Here is a 26,035-nt window from a genome sequence, read left to right on the forward strand (position 1 = left end):
CAGAGATCAGGAGCATTTAAGAGAACTTGGCAAATAGAGTCAGGTTTGTTCCAATAATGTGAACTTTATTTTGAAATTTAAAGGCAAATAAAGGATATCTTTATTTCACAAAATGCTGGAGTAACTCAGCAGGTCAGGCAGCATCTCAGGAGAGAAGGAATGGGTGACGTTTCGGGTTGAGACCCTTCTTCAGACAGATGTCAGGGGGGCGGGACAAAGGAAGGATATAGGTGGAGACAGGAAGATAGAGAGAGATCTGGGAAGGGGGAGGGGATGAGAGGGACAGAGGAACTATCTAAAGTTGGAGAAGTCAATGTTCATACCGCTGGGCTGCAAGCTGTCCAAGCGAAATATGAGGTGCTGTTCCTCCAATTTCCGGTGGGCCTCATTATGGCACTGGAGGAGGCCCATGCAAAGTTCTTACCTACTTTCTGCAAAGCACTGAGACTGAACACATCTGGTGCAGAGGACATGTCATTGAGTCATACAGCACAGCAACAGGCCCTACAACTCAACTAGGGTTGCCAACTGTCCCGTATTAGCCGGGACATCCCGTATTTTGGGCTAAATTGATTTGTCCCATATGGGACCTCCCTTGTCCTGTATTAGTGCTGTAGGCCCGGATGCTGTAGGCCTCGACGGTTGTAGGTCCCGCCACTCTAGGTTTCTGACATTTTAGCTCCGGACAGTCTGGGTCCGGAGGCCCGGGCGCTGCCCAACGGAGATTGCATAGCAACCCGCCTCCCGGCCCGGGCGGCCGCCATTGATGTAGTGGGAGCACGTGGGCACTGGCTGGGTGAGGTCACGTGGGGCGCAAGGCGGTGACGTCACCTTGCCCCGTATTTGGGAGTGAGATAGTTGGCACCACTAAGCTCAACTCATCCATGCTAACCAAGATGCCCCATCTAAGCTAGTCCCATTTGCCCAGGCTTGGCCCATCCAAGCCTTTCTAGCCCATGTACTCATCCAAGTGTCTTCTGAATGCCAGTCTAGTACCTGCCTCAACGACCTCCTCTGGCAGCTCATTCCATATATCCAACTTCCTCTGAGTGAGAAAGTTGCCATTCAGGTTCCTATTAAATCTCGCCCCTCTCACCTTAGAGTGAGAGGTCAGGTCCTATGTTCACATGACCTCCCGCTCTGTTTCCGGGCCTCACAGTTTGGACCCAGCCAGGATTTTAGGTACCTACACTCATTCCACCACTTCTTGCAACAATTCCCCTTCCGTGCCCCGTTCAGTTCAGTGTAGTTTATTGTCACGTGTACTGAGGTACAATGAAAAGCTTTTGTTGTGTGCCAACCAGTCAGCGGAAAGCCAATACATGACTGCTGCAGTCGCTGGTCTACACTCTCTGGCTTGCGCCGGCACCAGCAGGCCCCGCTCTGTCTCTCCCGAAGCTCGGACCCTCGCGCACCCGGACGTGCAGCTCTGCTTTATTCTCCGCCGAACCCATTACCTCACTCACTCTGACCTCCACCAAAGCATCGCGAACTTGCCCGGCCTCCGGACCAGTCACGCCACCAACCCACCCCCCCCCCCTCCCCCCCTTGGCTCAGCCACACTCCAGACCGCCCGCAGATGCGTGGCCTCCCCGCTGGGCCACACCGCGTGCCGCACCGACCGCCACGAGACCGAGACCTGCAATACCGCCACCAGGGGCAGCACCACGGCCCACCACCGCCTCTGATGTCTACGACAAGCCGACCGAACCCGGTCTGGCTCGAAGGGCCGAATGGCCTCCTGCTGCACCTATTGTCGATTGTCTAACCCTTTAGTTATCTGGATTACACCTCAGGGTCTCGACCTGAAACGTCACCTGATCCTTTTCTCCTGAGATGCTGCCTGGCCCGCTGAGTTACTCCAGCTTTTTGAGTCTGTCTTCGGTTTAAAACAGCATCTGCAGTTCCTTCCTGCACACTTCCTTCCACTCTGCTACTTGCAAAGATGCTATGCTCTACTCTCAATTTCTCCGTCACTCCCACTTCTGCTCCCAACGTAAGGCGTTCCATTCTAGAAATGTCCGGGATGTCCTCTTTCTTTAGTAGACGTGCTCATGTAAACAAGTTCAGCAGCTCCTGAGCTGCTGCTTGACCTGCGCATTACTCCAGCACTTTGTGTCTTTTTTTTGTAAACCACCATCTGCAGTTAGCTGTTTCTGCGTCCTCTGCCTCTTTATCCCCTGCCCAGGGTAAAAGACTCTGTGCATTCACCCTATCGATTCCCTTCATGGTTTTTATACACCTTTATAAGACCACTCTCAGCCACCCGCACTCCGAAGCATGAAGTCCTAGACTGCCCAACCTTTCCCGATGGTTCAAGGCCTCAGGTCCTGGCAACATCTTCGTAAATCTTCGCTGCACACCTTCCAGATGAATGACATCCACCTTATAGCAAGGTGATCAAAACTGAACACAATATTCCAAATAATGCCTCACCAACATGTTTCTCAGAATTAGTCTCTCTTCCATGTCATTATTTTTTGTTCAGTGCTGTTATGTTGTTTACGTTAATCATGGCAAGTCCCTATTGCTTCTTTTTCTTCTTGCGTATGGCGTACACAGCCTAACATCGTAGGCCAAGGGTAGGCATCCAGGCCAGGGCAGCATCAGTTGCTGGGTGGATGGCCTTGATGCCTCACTGAGCAGTCACTCATGGTGTGGGATGGTCTGGTCTGGATGTCCGCAGTCGCAAGCAGGGCTGTCTGACGTCTCCCACTTGTGCAGGCGATGGGCTGTTCTTGCATGGAGGGTGCAGATCCTGTTCAGGGTTAGCCATTGCTTGTGATGGAGGTCAAATCCCGGTGGTTTCACTGTGGGGTCTGTGATGACCTCTCCGTTGTTGGTGTTGGCATCTTTCCAGGCGCTGCGCCACTCAGTCTTGGGGTCAAAGTCTTCCATGGATTTGGCTGAAGACCAAAAGGGTTTGCGGGACTTCAGGCGCATTTTGGGCAGATTGTTCAAGTCAGCGTGGATGGGAAGGTCAGTGTTAGCCTCGATGGTGCACCAATATTTCAACACCCTCTCCCTTCTGTGTATGCTGGGGGGGGGGGTGGGGGCGATGTGAGAGAGAACAGGGAGCCACTGCAAAGGATAGGGAGTCCCTATTGCTGATTCATTGTTATTCCCCTTGGGAGATCCAGCATGCTACCTTCTCCCACTATATCCTCCAGCAAATTAACTTGCCATTTGCTATTTCTATTTACAACTAGACCAAGTGGACCCGTTGGGCCCAAACCTCTCCTGCATTGGTGCACCACCCTGTCCTCCCCCCCCCCCCTTGTCTCCTCAACCCCCCCCCCTCCCCTCTCCCTTCTCCCCCACTCCCCCCTTCCCTCGCTCCTCCCCTCCCCCTCCCCTCCTTTTAAACTTTAAAAATATAACACCGATTTCAATGAAACTACTTGCATTATCACTAAAGTGACAATGGCGAGTAAGGTGGGCCTAAAATTGTCGCGCTATCGTGTACCGTTTTGGCTGAAGTTCAGTCACAAACAAGATAACAAACGAGAATTTTAGTATATAGTTATCACTGCTTTCCAAGTTGTTATGGTCATCCTCTTTTCTGTGATAAAGTTGTGTATTTTTTTTCTACTGATTTTCATATTCACTGCAAATTTATTTCTGCTTTCAAGTTCTTACTGTCTATTTTGATGTTGTCATCAGTATACATTTATAGCAACTTGGCAGAGGAATGATGATGATGATGATGATGATAATGAACTTGCTAATTTTATTATTTTGAGAACACTACAAGGTAATAAATGCAGCCCTTGATCTCAGGTCTGAGCTGCATTACTAATCTCTGGAGGGTCAAGTCAAAACTAGCAAATATATCACCGCTTTGACATGGAGTTCATTTAGGATTTTCTCAGCTGATTACTTTCCAGCTACTATCAGTTCAGTGTGTGGAGACAGGGCCAGGTTCCAAGACTGTTCACAACTAAGCTGTTATTTTTACTTCGGGAGCCAAGGAACAAGAATACTTGACATCTTCTAACTGGAAAGGGACCACAGGGGGTGACTTCAACTGCACATCAACACTTAGCCCTGGAGCTGTGACTTTGCCCTTGCTAGATTTCATATTTGGGCGGAAAAGTTAATTCTCACTTTCAGTAGCTCTTTTAAAATGTACTTCTTTACAGAATGCGGGTGCTGCTGGCAAATCGTGCCTTGTTGCCCAATCTTAATTGTTGAGGTTCTGGCTCTAGAAACAGCAACAATGAAAGAGTGGTATCATATTTCTAAGGAGCAGCGGTAGAGTTGCTGCCTCACAGCGCCAGAGACGCGGGTTCAATCCTGACAAGCGGGCGCCGTCTGTGCGGAGTTTGTACGTTCTCCCCGTGACCTGCGTGGGTTTTCTCCGAGATCTTCGGTTTCCTCCCACACTCCAAGGACGTACGGGACTCTAGTTTAATTGGCTTGGTAGAAATGTAAAACTGTCCCTAGTGTATAAGGTAGATGTGCGGGGATCGCTGGTCGGTGCAGACTTGGTGGGACGAAGGGCCTGTTTCTGCGCTGTATCTCTAAACTAAACTAAACTAAACTAAAGGTCTTGATGTTGTGTGACTTGTGAAGTTGCTAGTGGTGGGGTCCCTATTGGTTGTGTTTCTGATGGTTAGAGGTCATGCTGTGTGACGTTAATATAGTCTTGGCAAGAATTTGCAAAAACTTTTCAATTATATAAATGAGAATGCACAAGGCAGGATTAATAAATTAGCAAATTACGCTAAAGTGAGTGGTATTGTAGATAGCGAAGATGGTTATCAAAGGTTACAGCAGGATCTTGATCAGTTGGGCAGGTGGGCAGAGGAATGGCTAATGGAGTTTAATGATGATAAATGTGAGGTTTTGGGAAATCTAACCAGGGCAGAACCTTCAGAGTAAATGGCAGGGCTCTCGGGAGTGTAGTAGAGCACAGGGATCTAGGAGTGCAGGTACATAGTTCCTTAAAAGTGGCATCACAGGTAGACAGGGGTGCCAACTATCTCACTCCCAAATACGGGACAAGGTGACCTCACCGCCCCGCGCCACCACGTGACCTCACCCAGCCAGCAGCCACGTGCTCCCGCTCCACCAATGGCGGCCGCCCGGGCCAGGAGACGGGTTGCTACACAACCTCCGTTAGGCGAACGCACTCGGCCCCGCTCCCCGAACACACTCCGTTAGCCTATATACCTGTCCCAGCCCACAGTGGCCCGCGGGCCTACAGCGGCCCTCAGGCCTAATACAGGACAAGGGCTGTCCTGTATGGGACAAACCAATTTAGCCCAAAACACGGGATGTCCCGGCTAATATGGGACAGTTGGCAACCCTATCAGGAAGGCTTTTGGCACATTGGTCTTCATCAGTAAGTTACTGACTGTTGAGGTTAGGATGTTATGCTACAGCTGTACAAGATGCTGGTGAGGCCACATCTGGAGTATAGTGTTCAGTTTTGGTCACACTCTTATAGGAAATATGGTGTTAAGCTGGAAAGAGTGCAGAGAAGATTTACGAGGATGTTGGACCTCTCAGGGGGAGGCCGAGATGAACCACTCAGCACTTGGTCATACAATACAGAGAGAGGCCCTTCAGGCCAACTCATCCATACCAACCAATCCATACCCCATCTAAGTAAGTCTCATTTGCCCATGTTTGGACTATATCGCTCTAATCTAAACCTTTCTTATCCATATAATGCCCAAATGTCTTATGAATGTTTTTATTGTACCAGCCTCAACTATTTTCTTTGGCAGCTGATTCCATATCCCCACCACCCTCTGTGTGAAAAGGTTGTTCCTCATGTTCCGAGTAAATGACACGTTAGAGGCAGGAAACAGGTTCGAAACAGGTTCCCAATGTTGGGGGAGACCAGAACCAGGGGCCACAGTTTAAGAATAAGGGGTGGGCCATTTAGAACGGAGATGAGGAAAAACTTTTTCAGTCAGAGAGTTGTAAATCTGTGGAATTCTCTGCCTCAGAAGGCAGTGGAGGCCAATTCTCTGAATGCATTCAAGAGAGAGCTAGATAGAGCTCTTAAGGATAGCGGAGTCAGGGGGTATGGGGAGAAGGCAGGAAGGGGGTACTGATTTGAGAATGATCAGCCATGATCACATTGAATGGCGGTGCTGGATCGAAGGGCCAAATGGCCTCCTCCTGCACCTATTGCCTATTGTCTATTGCTGCAGCATGGTGCAGCCCCTGTTAGCACGATGTTGTGTCAAAGATACATTAGCTTCAGGTTCCTCAATATCCTAACATTGTTCTGAGAGTGGGAGCATCGGAGAATGGTGTATCTGGGAGTGTGAAGCGGGCTCTAACTAGCCCGGGAGACCGGTCAACCAGCTGCCTGTTTCTCCCTCGACCGGGAGCAGGCATTTGATACGGTGGATCACAGTTACTTGCAGGTGTTTGGATTTGGACCGCACGTTGTGACCCAGATCGACAGGAACGGGGTACTGATTAAGAATAATCAGCCATGATCACGTTGAATGACGGTGTTGGCTCGAAGGGCCGAATGGCCTCCTCCTGCACCTATTGTCTATTGTCTATTGTAAATCTTTTCACCATTACTTTAAACCTATGCCCTCTATTGATTCCGCTAGTCTGGTTAGAGGGACTGTGGATATTCACCCGATCGCTTCCCCTCATGATTTTTATACATCTCGAGAAGATCACCCCTCATTTGGGAGATTTATTTATCGTCATGTATTTTAGGACATTCAGCACCTGCTAGCTGTAATATGTCGCTCAACACCTTCTCTCAGTCCGCCTCAACCTACCTGATCTCCCGGTGGCTGAGCACTTCAACTCTCCCTCCCACTCCCAGTCTGACCTTTCTGTCATGGGCCTCCTCCAGTGCCATAGTGAGGCCCACCGGAAATTGGAGGAACAGCACCTCATATTTCGCTTGGGCAGCTTGCAGCCCAGCGGTATGAACATCGACTCCTCCAACTTTAGATAGCACCTCTGTCCCTCTCTTCCCCTCCCCCTTCCTAGTTCTCCCTCTATCTTCCTGTCTCCACCTATATCCTTCCTTTGTCCCGCCCACCCCCCGACATCAGTCTGAAGAAGGGTCTCGACCCGAAACGTCACCCATTCCTTCTCTCCTGAGATGCTGCCTGACCTGCTGAGTTACTCCAGCATTTTGTGAATAAATACCTTCCAGCTGTAATATGGAGTGTCTTCATTTTTACCAGGACATTAATTTTCCCAAATTCACCTGGTCTTCATGTGTTTCTCCACGGTAAAAACGGAGGAGAAATACTCATGAAGGACCTTGCTCATCCCCCACCGATCCACACACAGATGATTGCTTTGGTGTCCGATCTTAATAGTTCCATTCTTTCTCTTGATGTACTTATAAAATCACTTTGGATTCTCCTTAATCTTGTCTGCCAGAGCCATCTCATGCCTCCTGATACCCTTCAGTATGCTCCTCAACGCCCTGTACTCCACCAGTGATGCACTTCATCCCAGCTGCCTTTACCTGCTCCATGTCTTCTTTCCTCACCAGAGTTTAGTTTACAGATACAGCGCGGAAACAGGCCCTTCGGCCCACCGATTCCGCGCCAACCCACGATCCCCGCACATTAACACTATCCTACACAAACCAGGGACAATTTTACATTTATACCAAGCCAATTAACCTACAAACCTGCACGTCTTTTGGAATGTGGGAGGAAACCGAAGATCTCGGAGAAAATCCACGCAGGTCACGGGGAGAACGTACAAACTCCGTACAGACGGCGCCCGTAGTCAGGATCGAACCCGGGTCTCCGGCGCTGTAAGGCAGCAACTCTACCGCTGCGCCACCGTACCGCCCCAAAATCTTTCCACCCCAGAGCCTCAATCTCTCTAGTCATCCTGGGTTTCTTTACTACTGCCTGGTTCGTTATTCATTTAGATAGCGCCTAGGAGGTGAATGCTGCAAAGGCTGAATCTCGAGTTACTCTCATTTATAAAATAACATATCAAACTGGTACGGTGGCGCAGCGGTAGAGTTGCCGCCTTACAGTGCCAGAGACCCAGGTTCGATCCTGATTACAGGTGCTGTCTGTGTGGAGTTTGCGTGTTTTGCATGTAACCGCATGGGTTGTCTCCGGGTGCTCTGGTTCCCTCCCACATTCCAAAGACGTGCAGGTTAATTGTCTTCTGTAAATTGTCCCCAGTGTGTAGGATGGAACTAATGTACGTGCAGGAAACAGGTTCCCAATGTTGGGGGAGTCTAGAACCAGGGGCCACACAGTTTAAGAATAAGGGGTAGGCCATTTAGAACGGAGATGAGGAAAAACTTTTTCAGTCAGAGAGTTGTGAATCTGTGGAATTCTCTGCCTCAGAAGGCAGTGGAGGCCAATTCTCTGAATGCATTCAAGAGAGAGCTAGATAGAGCTCTTAAGGATAGTGGAGTCAGGGGGTACGGGGAGAAGGCAGGAACGGGGTACTGATTGAGAAAGATCAGCCATGATCACATTGAATGGCGGTGCTGGCTCGAAGGGCCGAATGGCCTACTCCTGCACCTATTGTCTATTGATTGTTGGCTGGCACGGCCTCAGTGGGCTGAAGGGCCTGCTTCCACGTTGCATCCCTAAACTAAACTAAATTATTCAGACACTTGAAGACCAACACGTTGGACTGAAGTCTTCCGCTGTCTGTTCAGAATCACTGTTGTGGGCACCAGACAGAAGAGGGCTCTGCCCGAGCAGGCTACCTGCCCCTGTTCTGGGGTTATGTCCACGCCCGGGTAGTACTAGAGAGGGACTACGCGCTGCCCACGGGCACCCTGAGGGATATCCAGGACCACTGGGCACCGCGGGGGGTGGAATGCATCCTGAATAAGGATGGGGAAATAGTTCTTCAAGAATTCTTTGTTTTTCTTGTACGACGGTGGCGGGTTTGTTTGAATTGTTTAGTATTGTGAATGGTATTGTAACCAATTGAATAATATTTCTGGTTATATTTTTTAAAATGGCTGTGAAGAATGAATTAACGGTTATCGGGGCAGACACACAAATCATAAGAGATGAAGCCATTTTTTACCAGGACATGTTGGTGATCGTTTCCATAATCCTCGGAGTTTGCTGCCTGCAACTGCTGAGCGATCCAATCCTCGAGCTCCCCCATTTCCCGCACACACTCATGGAATACCAGCGTTTGTTCCAGCTTCTGCATCCTGGGAATTGAGCATATTCACCATCAAATCAGCCACACTACTTCAAAGTTACATTTTATTCAACCGAAAGTGTGCACAGCATTTCTTGGCACCATATCCGAGGAGGGATGTGCTGGCTCTGGAGAGGGTCCAGTGGAGGTTTACAACAACGATCCCAGGAATGAGTGGGTTAAACTATGATGAGCATTTGTCGGCACTGGGCCTGTACTCACTGGAGTTTAGAAGAATGAGAAGGGACCTCATTGAAACGTACTGAATAGTGAAAGGCTTGGATAGAGTGGATGTGGAGAGGATGTTTCCACTAGTGGGAGAGTCTAGGACCAGAGGTCACAGCCTCAGAATTAAAGGACGTTCCTTTACGAAGGAGATGAGGAGGAATTTCTTTAGTCAGAGGGTGGTGAATCTGTGGAATTCTTTGCCACAGAAAGCTGTGGAGGCCAAGTCAGTGGATATTTTTAAGGCAGAGGTAGACAGAGTCTTGATCAGTACAGGTGTCAGAGGTTATGGGGAGAAGGCAGGAGAATGGGGTTAGGAGGGAGAGATAGATCAGCCATGATTGAATGGCAGACTAGACTCGATAGGCCGAATGGCCTAATTCTGCTCATATTACTTATGACCTCACTTATGAAGAGAACTATTGTTACCGGATTGTCCTGGCTTTTGCATCAGCATAGATATATCATAGTTTAATTTGCGTAGAAGGGCAAAACGTCAACGTTAATGATACAATGATATGACTTGCAGATGAAATGAAAATGAGTGGTGGTTTGTGATAGCAACGAGGCTACATATAGGCATGATAAAGATTAGCTGGAAAGTTTGGGGCGATCCATGCTACATGGAATTTAATTGACAAGTGCAGTTTGGGAAAGCAGATTAGGGTAGGATTGTAAGGGCCATGGGATGTTGATGCATTGGGAGTCCATGGGGGTTACCGGTTTGAAAGTTGCAGTACAGGTGGATAAAGCATTGAAGAAGGCATCTAGGATGCAGCATTCAGCTATAAGGAAAGACTGGGGCGGCTGCTTATGTTTTTCCCGAAGCAGAAAGAGCAGATGTACAGTTATGAGGGATATAGGTAGTATAAGAAAATAACTGCAGATGCTGGTGCAAATTGAAGGTATTTATTCACAAAATGCTGGAGTAACTCAGCGGGTCAGGCAGCATTTCAGAGAGAGAAGGAATGGGCGACGTTTCGGGTCGAGACCCTTCTTCAGACTGATGTAAGGGGGGCGGGACAAAGGAAGTTTCCACTAGTGGGAGAGTCTAGGACAAGAGGTCACAGCCTCAGAATTAAAGGACGTTCCTTTACGAAGGAGATGAGGAGGAATTTCTTTAGTCAGAGGGTGGTGAATCTGTGGAATTCTTTGCCACAGAAAGCTGTGGAGGCCAAGTCAGTGGATATTTTTAAGGCAGAGGTAGACAGAGTCTTGATCAGTACAGGTGTCAGAGGTTATGGGGAGAAGGCAGGAGAATGGGGTTAGGAGGGAGAGATAGATCAGCCATGATTGAATGGCAGACTAGACTCGATAGGCCGAATGGCCTAATTCTGCTCATATTACTTATGACCTCACTTATGAAGAGAGCTATTGTTACCGGATTGTCCTGGCTTTTGCATCAGCATAGATATATCATAGTTTAATTTGCGTAGAAGGGCAAAACGTCAAAGTTAATGATACAATGATATGACTTGCAGATGAAATGAAAATGAGTGGTGGTTTGTGATAGCAACGAGGTTACATATAGGCATGATAAAGATTAGCTGGAAAGTTTGGGGCGATCCATGCTACATGGAATTTAATTGACAAGTGCAGTTTGGGAAAGCAGATTAGGGTAGGATTGTAAGGGCCATGGGATGTTGATGCATTGGGAGTCCATGGGGGTTACCGGTTTGAAAGTTGCAGTACAGGTGGATAAAGCATTGAAGAAGGCATCTAGGATGCAGCATTCAGCTATAAGGAAAGACTGGGGCGGCTGCTTATGTTTTTCCCGAAGCAGAAAGAGCAGATGTACAGTTATGAGGGATATAGGTAGTATAAGAAAATAACTGCAGATGCTGGTGCAAATTGAAGGTATTTATTCACAAAATGCTGGAGTAACTCAGCGGGTCAGGCAGCATTTCAGAGAGAGAAGGAATGGGCGACGTTTCGGGTCGAGACCCTTCTTCAGACTGATGTAAGGGGGGCGGGACAAAGGAAGGATATAGGTGGAGACAGGAAGATAGAGGGAGATCTGGGAAGGGGGAGGGGAAGAGAGGGACAGAGGAACTATCTAAAGTTGGAGAAGTCGATGTTCATACCGCTGGGCTGCAAGCTGCCCAGGCGAAATATGAGGTGCTGTTCCTCCAATTTCCGGTGGGCCTCACTATGGCACTGGAGGAGGCCCATGACAGAAAGGTCAGACTGGGAGTGGGAGGAGGAGTTGAAGTGCTCGGCCACCGGGAGATCAGTTTGGCCAACGCGGACTGAATGCAGGTGTTGAGCGAAGCTATCGCCGAGCCTGCGTTTGGTTTCGCCAATGTAAATAAGTTGACATCTGGAGCAGCGGATGCAATAGATGAGGTTGGAGGAGGTGCAGGTGAACCTTTGTCTCACCTGGAAAGACTGTTTGGGTCCTTGGATGGAGTTGAGGGGGGAGGTGAAGGGATATAGATAGGATCGATAGCAAAAGTCTTCGTGCCATGACGGGGTTGTTTAAAACTTGAGGGCATAGGTTAAAGGTGAGAGATAGATTTGGAGAGGGTTTGGGGGGGATTTATTTTGCATAGAGGGTGGTTGGAGTCTGGAATCTGGTGTTTGAACTAGGAGTGTAAGCAGATATTCTCACAATATTTGAGCATCTAGGCAAATCCTTGCAATGTGATGGCAGGTTCCGGTTATGGCCGGAACAGCAGAACAGCCAACATGGATGTGCTATGCCACAGGTAGACACTAAATGCTGGAGTAACTCAGCGGGTCGGGCAGCATCTCGGGAGAGAAGGAATGGGAGACGTTTCGGGTCAAGACCCTTCTTCAGACTGATCGACGTTTCTGGTCAAGACCCTTCATCAGACTGTGCTGGGTCCCACTGCTCCCCCCACCCCCCTCCCCCCACCTCCCTCCCCCCCCTCCTACAGGGAACCTCAGGAGGGGTTCCACTGGGTCTTCCCCTTCCCCTTTTAGCCAGGCGGTCTCAGCTACTCCCCACCCATACAATGGTCCTCATGCCCCCCCCTCCTCTCTGAACGCCCACCATCCCCCCAACAGACATCGCGTCGGCCTCCATCTACTCACCTGCCCTCACCCGACTGGAGCGACTAGGCTTGTGTGCACTGGAATTTAGAAGGATGAGAGGGGATCTTATCGAAACGTATAAGATTATTAAGGGGTTGGACACGTTAGAGGCAGGAAACATGTTCCCAATGTTGGGGGAGTCCAGAACAAGGGGCCACAGTTTAAGAATAAGGGGTAGGCCATTTAGAACGGAGACGAGGTAAAAAACTTTTTCAGTCACAGAGTTGTGAATCTGTGGAATTCTCTGCCTCAGAAGGCAGTGGAGGCCAATTCTCTGAATGCATTCAAGAGAGAGCTGGATAGAGCTCTTAAGGATAGCGGAGTCAGGGGGTATGGGGAGAAGGCAGGAACGGGGTACTGATTGAGAATGATCAGCCGTGATCACATTGAATGGCGGTGCTGGCTCGAAGGGCCGAATGGCCTCCTCCTGCACCTATTGTCTATTGACCCCAACCCCCACACTTGCCGTGTGTTAACCATCCCCCCTGACTTCCCCCCCTTTTGTGATACGGAACGGTCTGTCCTCAGAGACCTCACCTTTGTTCCCCTCCGCCCCCCCCCCCCCCCACCTCAACGAGTTCTGGGCCCAGCACGATGTGGAGTTCCACACTGGTATGCCACAGGGATTGTTTGTGTGCTTTACGAGGCTGGTAAGCCAGCTTCCAGTCAGGAAGAACGCACGAGGCGAGGAAAGGCTTGGTGGGTTCCCCGTCCACGTACCTGCTGGTCCAAAGATCCTGCAGCTCCTCCAGCCGCCGACGCAGGTGCTCCTGAGGCTCGTCTACCATGTCAAACGTGACAAGGCCTCGGAACGGGAGGTCCTGGGAATTCCTCTGCAGCTCCTCAGCAAGGCCGCAGGCATTCTGGATCTGTCCCTGCAGAGCCTGAAGAGGATTGAGCAGGTGAAAGAATGTAACGGACACAGAAGTGGGGAGAAATCACACTTCTGTGACCCACATTGTACAGTGAAATAAAACAACGCCCAGCTCGATTGCGGTGCGGGGAGTAAATCCAGTAGACGGAGACAGATGTGTAGGAAAGGAAACTGCAGATGCTGGTTTGAATTGAATGGCTGGGATTGATAGGGACCTCCTTGTTGCAAGGGTTACTATCATCCTAGTACTGAACGTTGCTTTTGCGCTTCTTAAATGTTGTTGTGTGAGGATAATGGAACAAGGTATAAGAAGATAACTGCAGATGCTGGTACAGTTCGTTGGATGCTTTCAAGAGAGAGCTGGATAGAGCTCTTAAGGATAGCGGAGTGAGGGGGTATGGGGAGAAGGCAGGAACGGGGTACTGATTGATAGTGATCAGCCATGATCGCATTGAATGGCGGTGCTGGCTCGAAGGGCTGAATGGCCTACTCCTGCACCTATTGTCTATTGTCTATTGTCTATTGTCTAAAATGCTGAAGTAACTCAGCAGGTCAGGCAGCATCTCAGGAGAGAAGGAATGGGTGACGTTTCGGGTCGAGACCCTTCTTCAGACTGATGCCAGGGGGGCGGGACAAAGGAAGGATATAGGTGGAGGCAGGAAGATAGAGAGAGATCTGGGAAGGAGGAGGGGACGGGAGGGACAGAGGAACTATCTAAAGTTGGAGAAGTCAATGTTCATACCACTGGGCTGCAAACTGCCCAGGCGCAATATGAGGTAATGGAACAAAGTATTGCTTTTCCCCAAAATACGGGGCCCCGAGCACCAAGAAGGGTTTGGGATACATATATCTCCAAGGGTCTTCATTACCCTGTGTGATCGCATGTGTATCGGATAGCCATGAAATAATTCTAAAGGATGTGCATGGGCCTTACAACTAGTGGGGACAAATAACAAATTGCCAGTGAAGTTTATACTTTTTCGTAAAGTTACAAAAAGGGGGAATTGTGAAATAATAAAATTGTAAAAGACTGAAATCATGGAAAGGGAGAATAAGGTCAGAGAGTAACGGGATATCTGTTTAGCTGCCTTGGGGGTTGGTTTTGAAGAAAACCCGAGCACGGGGATGTATGTGTGTGTCAAAGGCGCGTGTTGTTGTGTGGGAAAGAAAACTGCAGATGCTGGTTTAAATCGAAGGTAGACACAAAATGCTGGAGTAACACAGCGGGTCAGGCAGCATCTCTGGAGAGAAGGAATGGGTGACATTTCGGGTCGAGACCCTTCTTCAGATGTCAGGGGATGGGGCGGGACAAGGATAGTATGTAGTAGGAGACAGGAAGACTAGTGGGAGAACTGGGAAGGGGAAGGGGACTGAGAGGGAAAGCAGGGACTATCTGAAGTTAGAGACGTCAATGTTGATACCGCTGGGGTGTAAACTGCCCAAGCGAAATATGAGGTGCTGTTCCAACAATTTGCGCTGGGCCTCACTCTGGCAATGGAGGAGGCCCAGGACAGAAAGGTCAGATTGGGAGTGGGAGGGGGAGTTAAAATGCTGAGCCACCGGGAGATCAGGTTGGTTAAGTCGGACTGAGCGGAGGTGTTCAGCGAAATGATCGCCGAGCCTTGGTTTCGCCGATGAGGAATGGTGGAGTGCCTGTGTGAAAACTGTACGAATAATAGTCTAAAGAAACAAAATAAAGGAGAATAAACTGTATAAAAGATCACATGAATCTTTGTACGGGTAACAATCTAGTTTGACTGTTCCCAAGACCATTGTATTAATGTATAACTTTGATTGCCTTACCCAAGGATAGACATAAAATGCTAGAGTAACTCAGCGGGACAGGCAGAATCTCTGGAGAGAAGGGATGGGCGACGTTTTGGGTCGAGACCCTTCTTCGGACTAGAGTCAGAGTTAGGGGAAGGAGCCTATTGTCGGTTTAAACCAGCATCTGTAGTTCCTTCCTATACATTGCCTTGCCCGGTCCTTGTGGTGCGTATGAAAGTTTTTCTTTAACAGGGTGCAGAGGAAGTTTACCAGGAGGCTGCCTGGAGTCGAGGGTTTCAGCTACAGGGAAAGGTTGGATAGACCCGGGTTGTTTTCTCTGGAATGTCGCAAGTTGAAGGGAGACTTGATAGAAGTGTTTCAAATAAGGAGGGGCATTTGGGCGGCACGGTGGCGCAGCGGTAGAGTTGCTGCCTTACAGCGATTGCAGCGTCAGAGACCCGGGTTCGATCCCGACTACGGGCGCCGTGTGTACGGAGTTTGTACGTTCTCCCCGTGACCTGCGTGGGTTTTCTCCGAGATCTTCGGTTTCCCCCCACACCCCAAAGACACGCAGGTTTGTAGGTTAATTGGCTTGGTGTACGTGGAAAATTGTCCCTAGCGTGCGTAGGATAGTGTTAGTGTGCGGGTATCGCTGGGCGGTGTGGACTCGGTGGGTCGAAGGGCCTGTTTCCACGCCGTATCTCTTAAACTAATCCAAACTAAAGATAGGGTGGTCAGTCAGGGTCTCTTTTTCCAGTGTGGAGATATCCAATACTAGAGGGCATAACTCTAAGTTGAAAGGGGGAAAGTTTAATGCAGATGTGCAGGGCACGTTTTTTTTAATACAGGGAGTGGTGGGCACCAGAAACACACTGCCAGGGGTGATGGTGGAGGCAAATTCAATAATGGCATTTAAGAGGGTTTCAGATAGGCATTTGGAAGTACAAGGAGTAGAGGGATATGGATTATGTACAGGCAGGTGAGATCAGTTTAATAGACAATAGGTGCAGGAGGAGGCCATTCGGCCCTTCGAGCCAGCACCGCCATTCAATGTGATCATGGCTGATCATTCTCAATCAGTACCCCGTTCCTGCCTTCTCCCCATACCCCCTCACTCCGCTATCCTTAAGAGCTCTATCTAGCTCTCTCTTGAATGCATTCTGAGAACTGGCCTCCACTGCCTTCTGAGGCAGAGAATTCCACAGATTCACAACTCTCTGACTGAAAAAGTTTTTCCTCATCTCAGTTCTAAATGGCCTACCCCTTATTCTTAAACTGTGGCCCCTTGTTCTGGACTCCCCCAACATTGGGAACATGTTTCCTGCCTCTAACGTGTCCAACCCCTTAATAATCTTATACGTTTCAATAAGATCTCCTCTCATCCTTCTAAATTAGACAATAGACAATAGACAATAGGTGCAGGAGTAGGCCATTCAGCCCTTCGAGCCAGCACCGCCATTCAATGCGATCATGGCTGATCACTCTCAATCAGTACCCCGTTCCTGCCTTCTCCCCATACCCCCTCACTCCGCTATCCTTAAGAGCTCTATCCAGCTCTCTCTTGAAAGCATCCAACGAACTGGCCTCCACTGCCTTCTGAGGCAGAGAATTCCACACCTTCACCACCCTCTGACTGAAAAAGTTCTTCCTCATCTCCGTTCTAAATGGCCTACCCCTTATTCTCAAACTGTGGCCCCTTGTTCTGCACTCCCCCAACATTGGGAACATGTTATCTGCCTCTAATGTGTCCAATCCCCTAATTATCTTATATGTTTCAATAAGATCCCCCCTCATCCTTCTAAATTCCAGTGGAAACAAGCCCAATCGCTCCAGCCTTTCAACATACGACAGTCCCGCCATTCCGGGAATTAACCTAGTGAACCTACGCTGCACGCCCTCCATAGCAAGAATATCCTTCCTCAAATTTGGAGACCAAAACTGCACACAGTACTCCAGGTGCGGTCTCACCAGGGCCCGGTACAACTGTAGAAGGACCTCTTTGCTCCTATACTCAACTCCTCTTGTTACGAAGGCCAACATTCCATTGGCTTTCTTCACTGCCTGCTGTACCTGCATGCTTCCTTTCATTGACTGATGCACTAGGACACCCAGATCTCGTTGAACTCCCCCTCCTCCTAACTTGACACCATTCAGATAATAATCTGCCTTTCTATTCTTACTTCCAAAGTGAATAACCTCACACTTATCTACATTAAACTGCATCTGCCATGTATCCGCCCACTCACACAACCTGTCCAAGTCACCCTGCAGCCTTATTGCATCTTCCTCACAATTCACACTACCCCCCAACTTAGTATCATCTGCAAATTTGCTAATGGTACTTTTAATCCCTTCGTCTAAGTCATTAATGTATATCGTAAATTCTCGTGTATACAAGCTTAGTCGCTCCAGTCTTTCTACATATGACAGTCCCGCCATTCCGGAAATTAACCTAGTAAACCTACGCTGCACGCCCTCAATAGCAAGAATATCCTTCCTCAAATTTGGAGACCAAAACTGCACACAGTACTCCAGGTGCGTTCTCACTAGGGCCCTGTACAACTGCACACAGTACTCCAGGTGCGTTCTCACTCGGGCCCTGTACAACTGCACACAGTACTCCAGGTGCGGTCTCACTAGGGCCCTGTACAACTGCACACAGTACTCCAGGTGCGGTCTCACTAGGGCCCTGTACAACTGCACACAGTACTCCAGGTGCGTTCTCACTAGGGCCCTGTACAACTGCACACAGTACTCCAGGTGCGTTCTCACTAGGGCCCTGTACACCTGCACACAGTACTCCAGGTGCGGTCTCACTAGGGCCCTGTACAACTGCACACAGTACTCCAGGTGCGGTCTCACTAGGGCCCTGTACAACTGCACACAGTACTCCAGGTGCGGTCTCACTAGGGCCCTGTACAACTGCACACAGTACTCCAGGTGCGGTCTCACTAGGGCCCTGTACAACTGCACACAGTACTCCAGGTGCGGTCTCACTAGGGCCCTGTACAACTGCACACAGTACTCCAGGTGCGTTCTCACTAGGGCCCTGTACAACTGCACACAGTACTCCAGGTGCGGTCTCACTAGGGCCCTGTACAACTGCACACAGTACTCCAGGTGCGGTCTCACTAGGGCCCTGTACAACTGCACACAGTACTCCAGGTGCGGTCTCACTAGGGCCCTGTACAACTGCACACAGTACTCCAGGTGCGGTCTCACTAGGGCCCTGTACAACTGCACACAGTACTCCAGGTGCGGTCTCACTAGGGCCCTGTACAACTGCACACAGTACTCCAGGTGCGGTCTCACTAGGGCCCGGTACAACTGCACACAGTACTCCAGGTGCGGTCTCACTAGGGCCCTGTACAACTGCACACAGTACTCCAGGTGCGGTCTCACTAGGGCCCTGTACAACTGCACACAGTACTCCAGGTGCGGTCTCACTAGGGCCCTGTACAACTGCACACAGTACTCCAGGTGCGGTCTCACTAGGGCCCGGTACAACTGCACACAGTACTCCAGGTGCGGTCTCACTAGGGCCCTGTACAACTGCACACAGTACTCCAGGTGCGGTCTCACTAGGGCCATGTACAACTGCACACAGTACTCCAGGTGCGGTCTCACTAGGGCCATGTACAACTGCACACAGTACTCCAGGTGCGGTCTCACTAGGGCCCTGTACAACTGCACACAGTACTCCAGGTGCGGTCTCACTAGGGCCCTGTACAACTGCACACAGTACTCCAGGTGCGGTCTCACTAGGGCCCTGTACAACTGCACACAGTACTCCAGGTGCGGTCTCACTAGGGCCCTGTACAACTGCACACAGTACTCCAGGTGCGGTCTCACTAGGGCCCTGTACAACTGCACACAGTACTCCAGGTGCGGTCTCACTAGGGCCCTGTACAACTGCACACAGTACTCCAGGTGCGGTCTCACTAGGGCCCTGTACAACTGCACACAGTACTCCAGGTGCGGTCTCACTAGGGCCCTGTACAACTGCACACAGTACTCCAGGTGCGGTCTCACCAGGGCCCTGTACAACTGCACACAGTACTCCAGGTGCGGTCTCACTAGGGCCCTGTACAACTGCACACAGTACTCCAGGTGCGGTCTCACTAGGGCCCTGTACAACTGCACACAGTACTCCAGGTGCGGTCTCACTAGGGCCCTGTACAACTGCACACAGTACTCCAGGTGCGGTCTCACTAGGGCCCTGTACAACTGCACACAGTACTCCAGGTGCGGTCTCACTAGGGCCCTGTACAACTGCAGAAGGACCTCTTTGCTTGGCATCATGTTCGACACAAACATTGTGGGCGGAAGGGTCCATTCCTGTGCTGTACTGCTTGTTCTATGTTCTATTTGGTATTAGTTAATGCAGAATGGACTAACCCAAAATGCTGAAGTAACTCAGCGGGTTAGGCAGACTGATGTTTAAAGAAGGGTCCTGACCCGAAATCTCACCCATCCATTCCCTGCACAAATGCTGCCTGGCCTGCTGAGTTAATCCAGCACTTTGTGTTTTGGTCAAGGTTTCAGCGTCTTGCATCGCATTGCATTTTCTCTGCACTGTGACTCAATGCTCTGATAATGGCCTAACCTTCTTTCCCAAAAGATAAGTTCATTCAGCACTCAACTCCCGTAGTCAACACATAAGAAATGAATACATTTTTGTCTTTGTTTTTTTTGTGTGATTTCCCTGGGTGAAAAGGCCTTGGGACTTTATTATGGGGGGAGAAAAAGAGAAGGGCAGGAGAAGATATGGGCTTTAGACTTTACTTTAAAGATACAGTGTGGAATCAGGCCTTTCGGCTCTCCGAGCCCACGCCGACCAGCGTTCACTAGCACTATCCTACACATTAGAGACAATTTATATTTTACAGAAACCAATGAACCTATAAATCTGTAGGGGAAAAAACTGCAGATGCAAGTTTAAATCGAAGGTAGACACAAAATGCTGGAGTAACTCAACGGGTCAGGCAGCATCTCGGGACAGAAGGAATGGGTGACGTTTCGGGTCGAGACCCTTCTTCAGACTGGAGAAGGGTCTCGACCCGAAACGTCACCCATTCCTTCTCTCCCGAGATGCAGCCTGACCCGCTGAGTTACTCCAACCTCTAAACCTGTTCGTCTTTGGAGTGTGGGAGGAAATTGGAGCACGTGGAGAAAAGCCATGCAGGTCACGAGAAGAACGTACAAACTCCGGACAGGCAGCACGCACAGTTTGAAGAAGGGTCTCGACCCGAAACGTCACCCATTCCTTCTCTCCAGAGATGCTGCCTGACCCGCTGAGTTACTCCAGCGTTTTGTGGCATCCATAGACAGGATGGAACCCGGGTCTCAGGCTCTGTAAGGCAGCAACCACCGCCGCCCTGATGAGGGATGTGGGACGTGCGAGTCTATTTCCAAGAAGGGAAGGATAGGAGTTTAGGGAAGGGGGGGAAGGTTGGAAAAGGAGAGGGGAAGAGAAGGCAAAAAGGAAAGATAGAGGGAACGGGAAATGGGAAAGTAAATATTGGCATGAGAGATGGAGTCACGGGAATGGAAAAGTGACCGAGATGCCCAATGGGAAATGCGAAATGGGAATATGGTTTGAGGGATGGGAAAGGAGGGCACTTAGGGACGAAAAACGTGTGCGTAATGTGTGTCGGGAGGTGCAGGGAGGGGGGGACGGGAAACAAAAGGCTGGGTATGGGAAAGAGGGATGAACGATCTGAAACGTTTGACAGAACACAAAAACAAACACACGTGTGAAGGTGTTTGAAAAGTCTGATGTCATACTTGCAGTAATTGCACACACATGTTTTGCATTTGAGTTATAACATGTCTGTTATTATTACAGCAAAACTAATGACCTCATTGCAGCCGACCAAAGGCATTTTCCATCCTGGCTCTTTCAGTCGGCTCTCACCACACAATTTCCCAAAAGACAGTTCAGAAATACCATCACCCCACTTTGGGGCCTTGCCAACCGCCCAATCAGTTGCTAAGGGCCCCAGGCACGATATTCAGCACATCGCTCCTTTGCATTTCTTCCAGGTCTGGCAACACGTGCCAAAAACATTGCATTTCAACTGTTAAGGCTGGAAAATGCAATGTGGCCACAAAAAAAAATTGAGGCAAGCGGGCTTGAATCTACTTAAATCTTCATCAGATTGTAAATGATCAGCCATGATCACAATGAATGGCGGTGCTGGCTCGAAGGGCCAAATGGCCTCCTCCTGCACCTATTTTCTATGTTTCTATGTTTCTCAAGGAATCCCTGGCTCATGAACACTGAAAATAAGGTCATAAGTGATAGGAGCAGAGTTAGGCCATTCGGCCCTTCAAGTCTACTCCGCCATTCAATCATGGCTGACCTATCTCCCCCTCCTAACCCCATTCTCCCACCTTCTCCCCATAACCCCTGACACCCATACTAATGAAGAATCTGTCTATCTCTGCCTTAAAAATATCCATTCACTTGGCCTCCACAGCCTTTTGTGGCAATGAATTCCACAGATTCACCACCCTCTGACTAAAGAAATTCCTCCTCATCTCCTTCCTAAAGGAATGTCTTTTAATTCTGAGGCTGCGACTAGTCCTAGACTCTCCCACTAGTGGAAACATCCTCTCCACATGAAATGAAGAGGACTATGTTGAGCACCTTGGATTTCTTTGGCAGGAGCTCATGGTCATGCTAAAACTGCAGGAGCTCATGGTCATGCTAAAACTGCAGGAGTACATAGCCTTGCAAATAATCCACCCCATCAAATTGCCTAGGAGGGAAAGAACTGCAGATGCTGGTTTAAACGGAAGAGAGACACAAAACGCTAGAGTAACTCAGCGGGACAGGCAGCATCTCTGGAGAGAAGGAATGGATGATATTTCAGGTCGAGACCCTTCTTCAGATGTCAGGGGATGGGGCGGGACAAGGATAGGATGTAGTAGGAGACAGGAAGACTGGTGGGAGAACTGGGAAGGGGGAGGGGATAGAGAGGGAAAGCAGGGACTATCTGAAGTTAGAGAAGTCAACGTTGATACCAAAGGAATAGGTGACGTTTGGGGATGAGTCCCTTCATCAGACACGTTGGTTCCTACATTGAACTCGTCAGCTACCTCAGAGCCCACAGACTGGAGTGGAAGCACCTCCTTGATTCTGAAGGACTGCCTGACAAGTTTATCCTAAAGTCCATCAATGCCCAGTAACTTTCGGACACGCTGGGGCAAATGCACAGAATACTCAGCCATTTATTCCGGTGAAGAATTTTCAAGATGACAACAAGTAAAGAGTTTAGTTTAGTTTAGACATGCAGCACGAAACAGGCCCTTCGGCCCGCTGACTCCGCGCCGACCAGCGATCCCCAGCACATTAATACTATCCTACACACACTAAGGACAATTTACACTGATACCAAGTATACAAACCTAAGCCAATTAACCTACAAACCTAAACCTACGGGCGGCACGTTGGCGCAGCGGTAGAGTTGCTGCCTTACAGCGAATGCAGCGATGGAGACTCAGGTTCGATCCTGACTACGGGCGCTATCTGTACGGAGTTTGTACGTTCTCCCCGTGACCTGCGTGGGTTTTCTATGAGATCTTCGGTTTCCTCCCACACTCCAAAGACGTACAGGTTTGTAGGTTAATTGGCTTGGTAAATGTAAAAATTGTCCCTAGTGGGTGTAGGATAGTGTTAGTGTGCGGGGATCGCTGGGCGGCGCGGACCCAGTGGGCCGAAGGGCCTGTTTCCGCGCTGTATCTCTAAATCTAAAAAAAAAAATCTAAGCATCTTTGGAGTGTGGGAGGAAACTGAAGATCTCGGAGGAAACCCACACAGGTCACGGGGAGAACGTACAAACTCCGTACAGACGGCGCCCGTAGTCAGGATCAAACCTGGGTCTCTGGAGCAGTAGCTCTACTGCTGCGCCACCGTGCCGACCCAATGATGTAAGTAAAAGTCAGATAAAACAAACAGCGAAGTCAGACTGAATCATACCACCTGTTAAGAACAACAGATTCATATTAAAGTATAAGAAAACAACTGCAGATGCTGGTACAAATCGAAGGTGTTTATTCACAAAATGCTGGAGTAACTCAGCAGGTCAGGCAGCATCTCAGGAGAGAAGGAATGGGTGACGTTTCGGGTCGAGACCCTTCTTCAGAGCCTTCTTCAGATTCATATTAAAAGACATTTGAACAGCACAGAGGTAGGAAAGGTTTAGAGGGATAAGGGCCAAACACGGGCAGGTGGGATTAGTGTAGATGGCACCTTGGTCAGCATGGGCAAGCTGGGGCAAAGGGCCTGGTCCTGTTCTATTGGACTTGATGACTCTTTGACTCCAGCACCACAGAAGGTTCACGAGATAATAAATAACATCTGCATTCACAAATTGGAGCGTTGCAATATTTATTTTCTATTATTTTGAGCAGGTTCTCTCTGGAAATGTATTTGGAAATGCAGAAACAAAGGCGTCCTTTAATTGACATCAAAGATCACACCTACCCTGTGGTTCGTGACCAGCTTCTGAGTAACAGCTTCATTCTTCCCATAATCCTCGCTTGACGCAAGTTGTAGTTTTTCTGCTGCCCAGGTGTCCAGTTCTGAAACATCTGCAAGGAACTAAATTAATGTACAGGTATAAGTCACTGCTGGTCGGCATTGGCAAGTTAGACCGCAGGGCCTGGTACCATGATGTATGATTCTATGTATTATTTACTGTTATTATGAGCAATTGGGCTGGAGATGCCGTTGTTCAGCAGTGACTTTTAATTCTGAGGCTGTGACTAGTCCGCAACTCTCCCACGAGTAGAAACATCCTCTCGACATGAAGAAATGAAGAGGACTATGTTGAGCACCTTGGATTTCTTTGGCAGGAGCTCATGTCCATGCTAAAACTGCAGGAGTCCATAGCCTCGCAAATAACCCACCCCATCAAATTGCCCAGGAGGGAAAGAACTGCAGATGCTGGTTTAAACCGAAGGTAGACACAAAAAGCTGGAGTAACTGGTTGTCGGAAGGAGGGTGTACCTGCATTTTGGCAGCTTGTGCAGCAACTGCAGGAAGGTGTGAGTGTGGGGAAGAGGCTTCTATTGTAGTATAAGTTGGTTCGAGTGGGAAGCGTTTACCTGGAAGCAGATAGTTGCTTGTAATGAGCAGGGAGACAGAAGAGGCTGCAAATGCCAGAATGTGGGACAAGACAAAAGGTGGAGCAACTCAGCCGCTCAAACAGCATCACTGGGGGGGGGAAGAAACTATTAACGTTTCAGGTCGAGGCCCTGCACCAGGACTGAGAGTGGAGAGGAGAGACAGCCAGTTTAAAGAGGAGAGAAGGAAGGCTGAGACAAGGCCAGCAGGTGATAGGATAGGCACTAGCCGGGGAGAAAAACATGGAAGATAGGCACAAAAAGCTGGAGTAACTCAGCGGGTCAGACAGCATCTCTGGAGGAAAGGGAATAGGTGACGTTTCGGGTCAAGACCCTTTCTCAGGCTGATAGTCGGGGGAGACAGAGACATGGAGATAAGGAAGTGTACGGTGTGAAAATGAGACAAAGGAGATGGAGTTCAGGGAGAATGTAAAATAGATAATTGGTAGCTAGAAGGTAACAAAGCAAACAGAGATAAAATGTAATCGGAGACAGTCAGACTGGTCAGGGAACTGGGAAGGGGGAGGGATGGAGAGAGAGGGAAAGCCAGGGTTACTTGAAGTGAGAGAAGTCAATGTTCATACCGCTGGGGTGTAAGCTGCCCAAGCAAAATATGAGGCGCTGTTCCTCCAATTTGCGCTGGGCCTCACTCTGACAATGGAGGAGGCCCAGGACAGAAAGGTCAGTGTGGGAATGGGAGGGGGAGTTGAAGTATTTAGCAACCGGGAGATCAGGTAGGTTTAGGCGGACTGAGCGGAGGTGCAGATGCTGATTTAAACCGAAGAGAGACACAAAATGCTGGAGTAACTCAGCGGATCAGGCAGCATCTCTGGAGAGAAGGAATGGATGACGTTTCGGGTGGAGACGCTTCTTCTGTTTGGCTGCACACGTCCCGTCACAGACTGGTCTCCGTGACGCAGCTTACCTGGTTGAACTGCACCCATCGTTGTAGTTTCTTCCCCCTGTTGTCACATGTCGTCTCCAGTCCTTCCCAGCTGCTCTGCAGCTCTGTGCACTTGCCCTCAATGCCCTGGGCCATGAAGTGCTGAGAGCTGATCATACGCTCGCCAGCCTCCAGAACCTTCCGGATCTGCTGTTTGTGGGTCTTCACTTCAACCTGCAGCTCCTGCACCAGGAAAAGGTCAGCGGTTACACAAGGACCGAACAACAAGCCTGCTCCCCAGGCCAGGCGGGAAAGAGGTGGGAAAGGAAAGGCCGAGCGCAGGCATGGAGCAACGAAGGACAGGGTAATGAGCGGAACCAGTCCACAGCAAGTCATGAACCAGTTGGAGCGGGTGGTCCCGGCCTCCGACCTTCAGGTTGCCCCCTCCTGCCCCCAACATCGCCGTCTCCACCCCCCTCCCGACCCCTCCTCCGCCCAACATCTCCACCCCCCTCCCGACCCCTCCTCTACCCCCCCATCACTCCCTCAACCCCCCCTCCTCCGACAACATCGCCATCTCCACCCCCCTCCCCTCCCCCACCACCATTGCCTCCCCCCCTCCCACCCCCTCCTCCCCCAACATTACCATCTCCACCCCCCTCCCGCCCCCTCCTCCCCCCAACATCGCCTTTGCCAGCTCCACCCCCCTCCCGACCCCTCCTCCGCCCAACATCTCCACCCCCCTCCCGACCCCTCCTCTACCCCCCATCACTCCCTCAACCCCCCCTCCTCCGACAACATCGCCATCTCCACCCCCCTCCCCTCCCCCACCACCATTGCCTCCCCCCCTCCCACCCCCTCCTCCCCCAACATTACCATCTCCACCCCCCTCCCGCCCCCTCCTCCCCCCAACATCGCCTTTGCCAGCTCCACCCCCCTCCCAACCCCCTCTCCAC

At 49.9% G+C, this 26,035-nt stretch overlaps 1 protein-coding gene across 1 annotated transcript in view; it reads right to left on the reverse strand.

Moving 5' to 3' along the window:
• The window catches only part of sptbn5 (spectrin, beta, non-erythrocytic 5), a 183,033-nt gene that overhangs the window by 80,171 nt on the left and 76,827 nt on the right, over nucleotides 1-26,035 (reverse strand). Inside the window, exons 26-29 of the mRNA XM_078406114.1 lie at nucleotides 25,122-25,322; nucleotides 23,556-23,672; nucleotides 13,144-13,307; nucleotides 9,019-9,151 (exon numbers count right to left, since the gene is read on the reverse strand). Of these exons, the coding sequence (XP_078262240.1) occupies nucleotides 9,019-9,151; nucleotides 13,144-13,307; nucleotides 23,556-23,672; nucleotides 25,122-25,322 (615 nt within the window). The remainder of the gene's footprint in view (nucleotides 1-9,018; nucleotides 9,152-13,143; nucleotides 13,308-23,555; nucleotides 23,673-25,121; nucleotides 25,323-26,035) is intronic.

Source organism: Rhinoraja longicauda, chromosome 10 (genome assembly GCF_053455715.1).
Source record: "Rhinoraja longicauda isolate Sanriku21f chromosome 10, sRhiLon1.1, whole genome shotgun sequence".
NCBI lineage: Eukaryota > Metazoa > Chordata > Chondrichthyes > Rajiformes > Arhynchobatidae > Rhinoraja > Rhinoraja longicauda.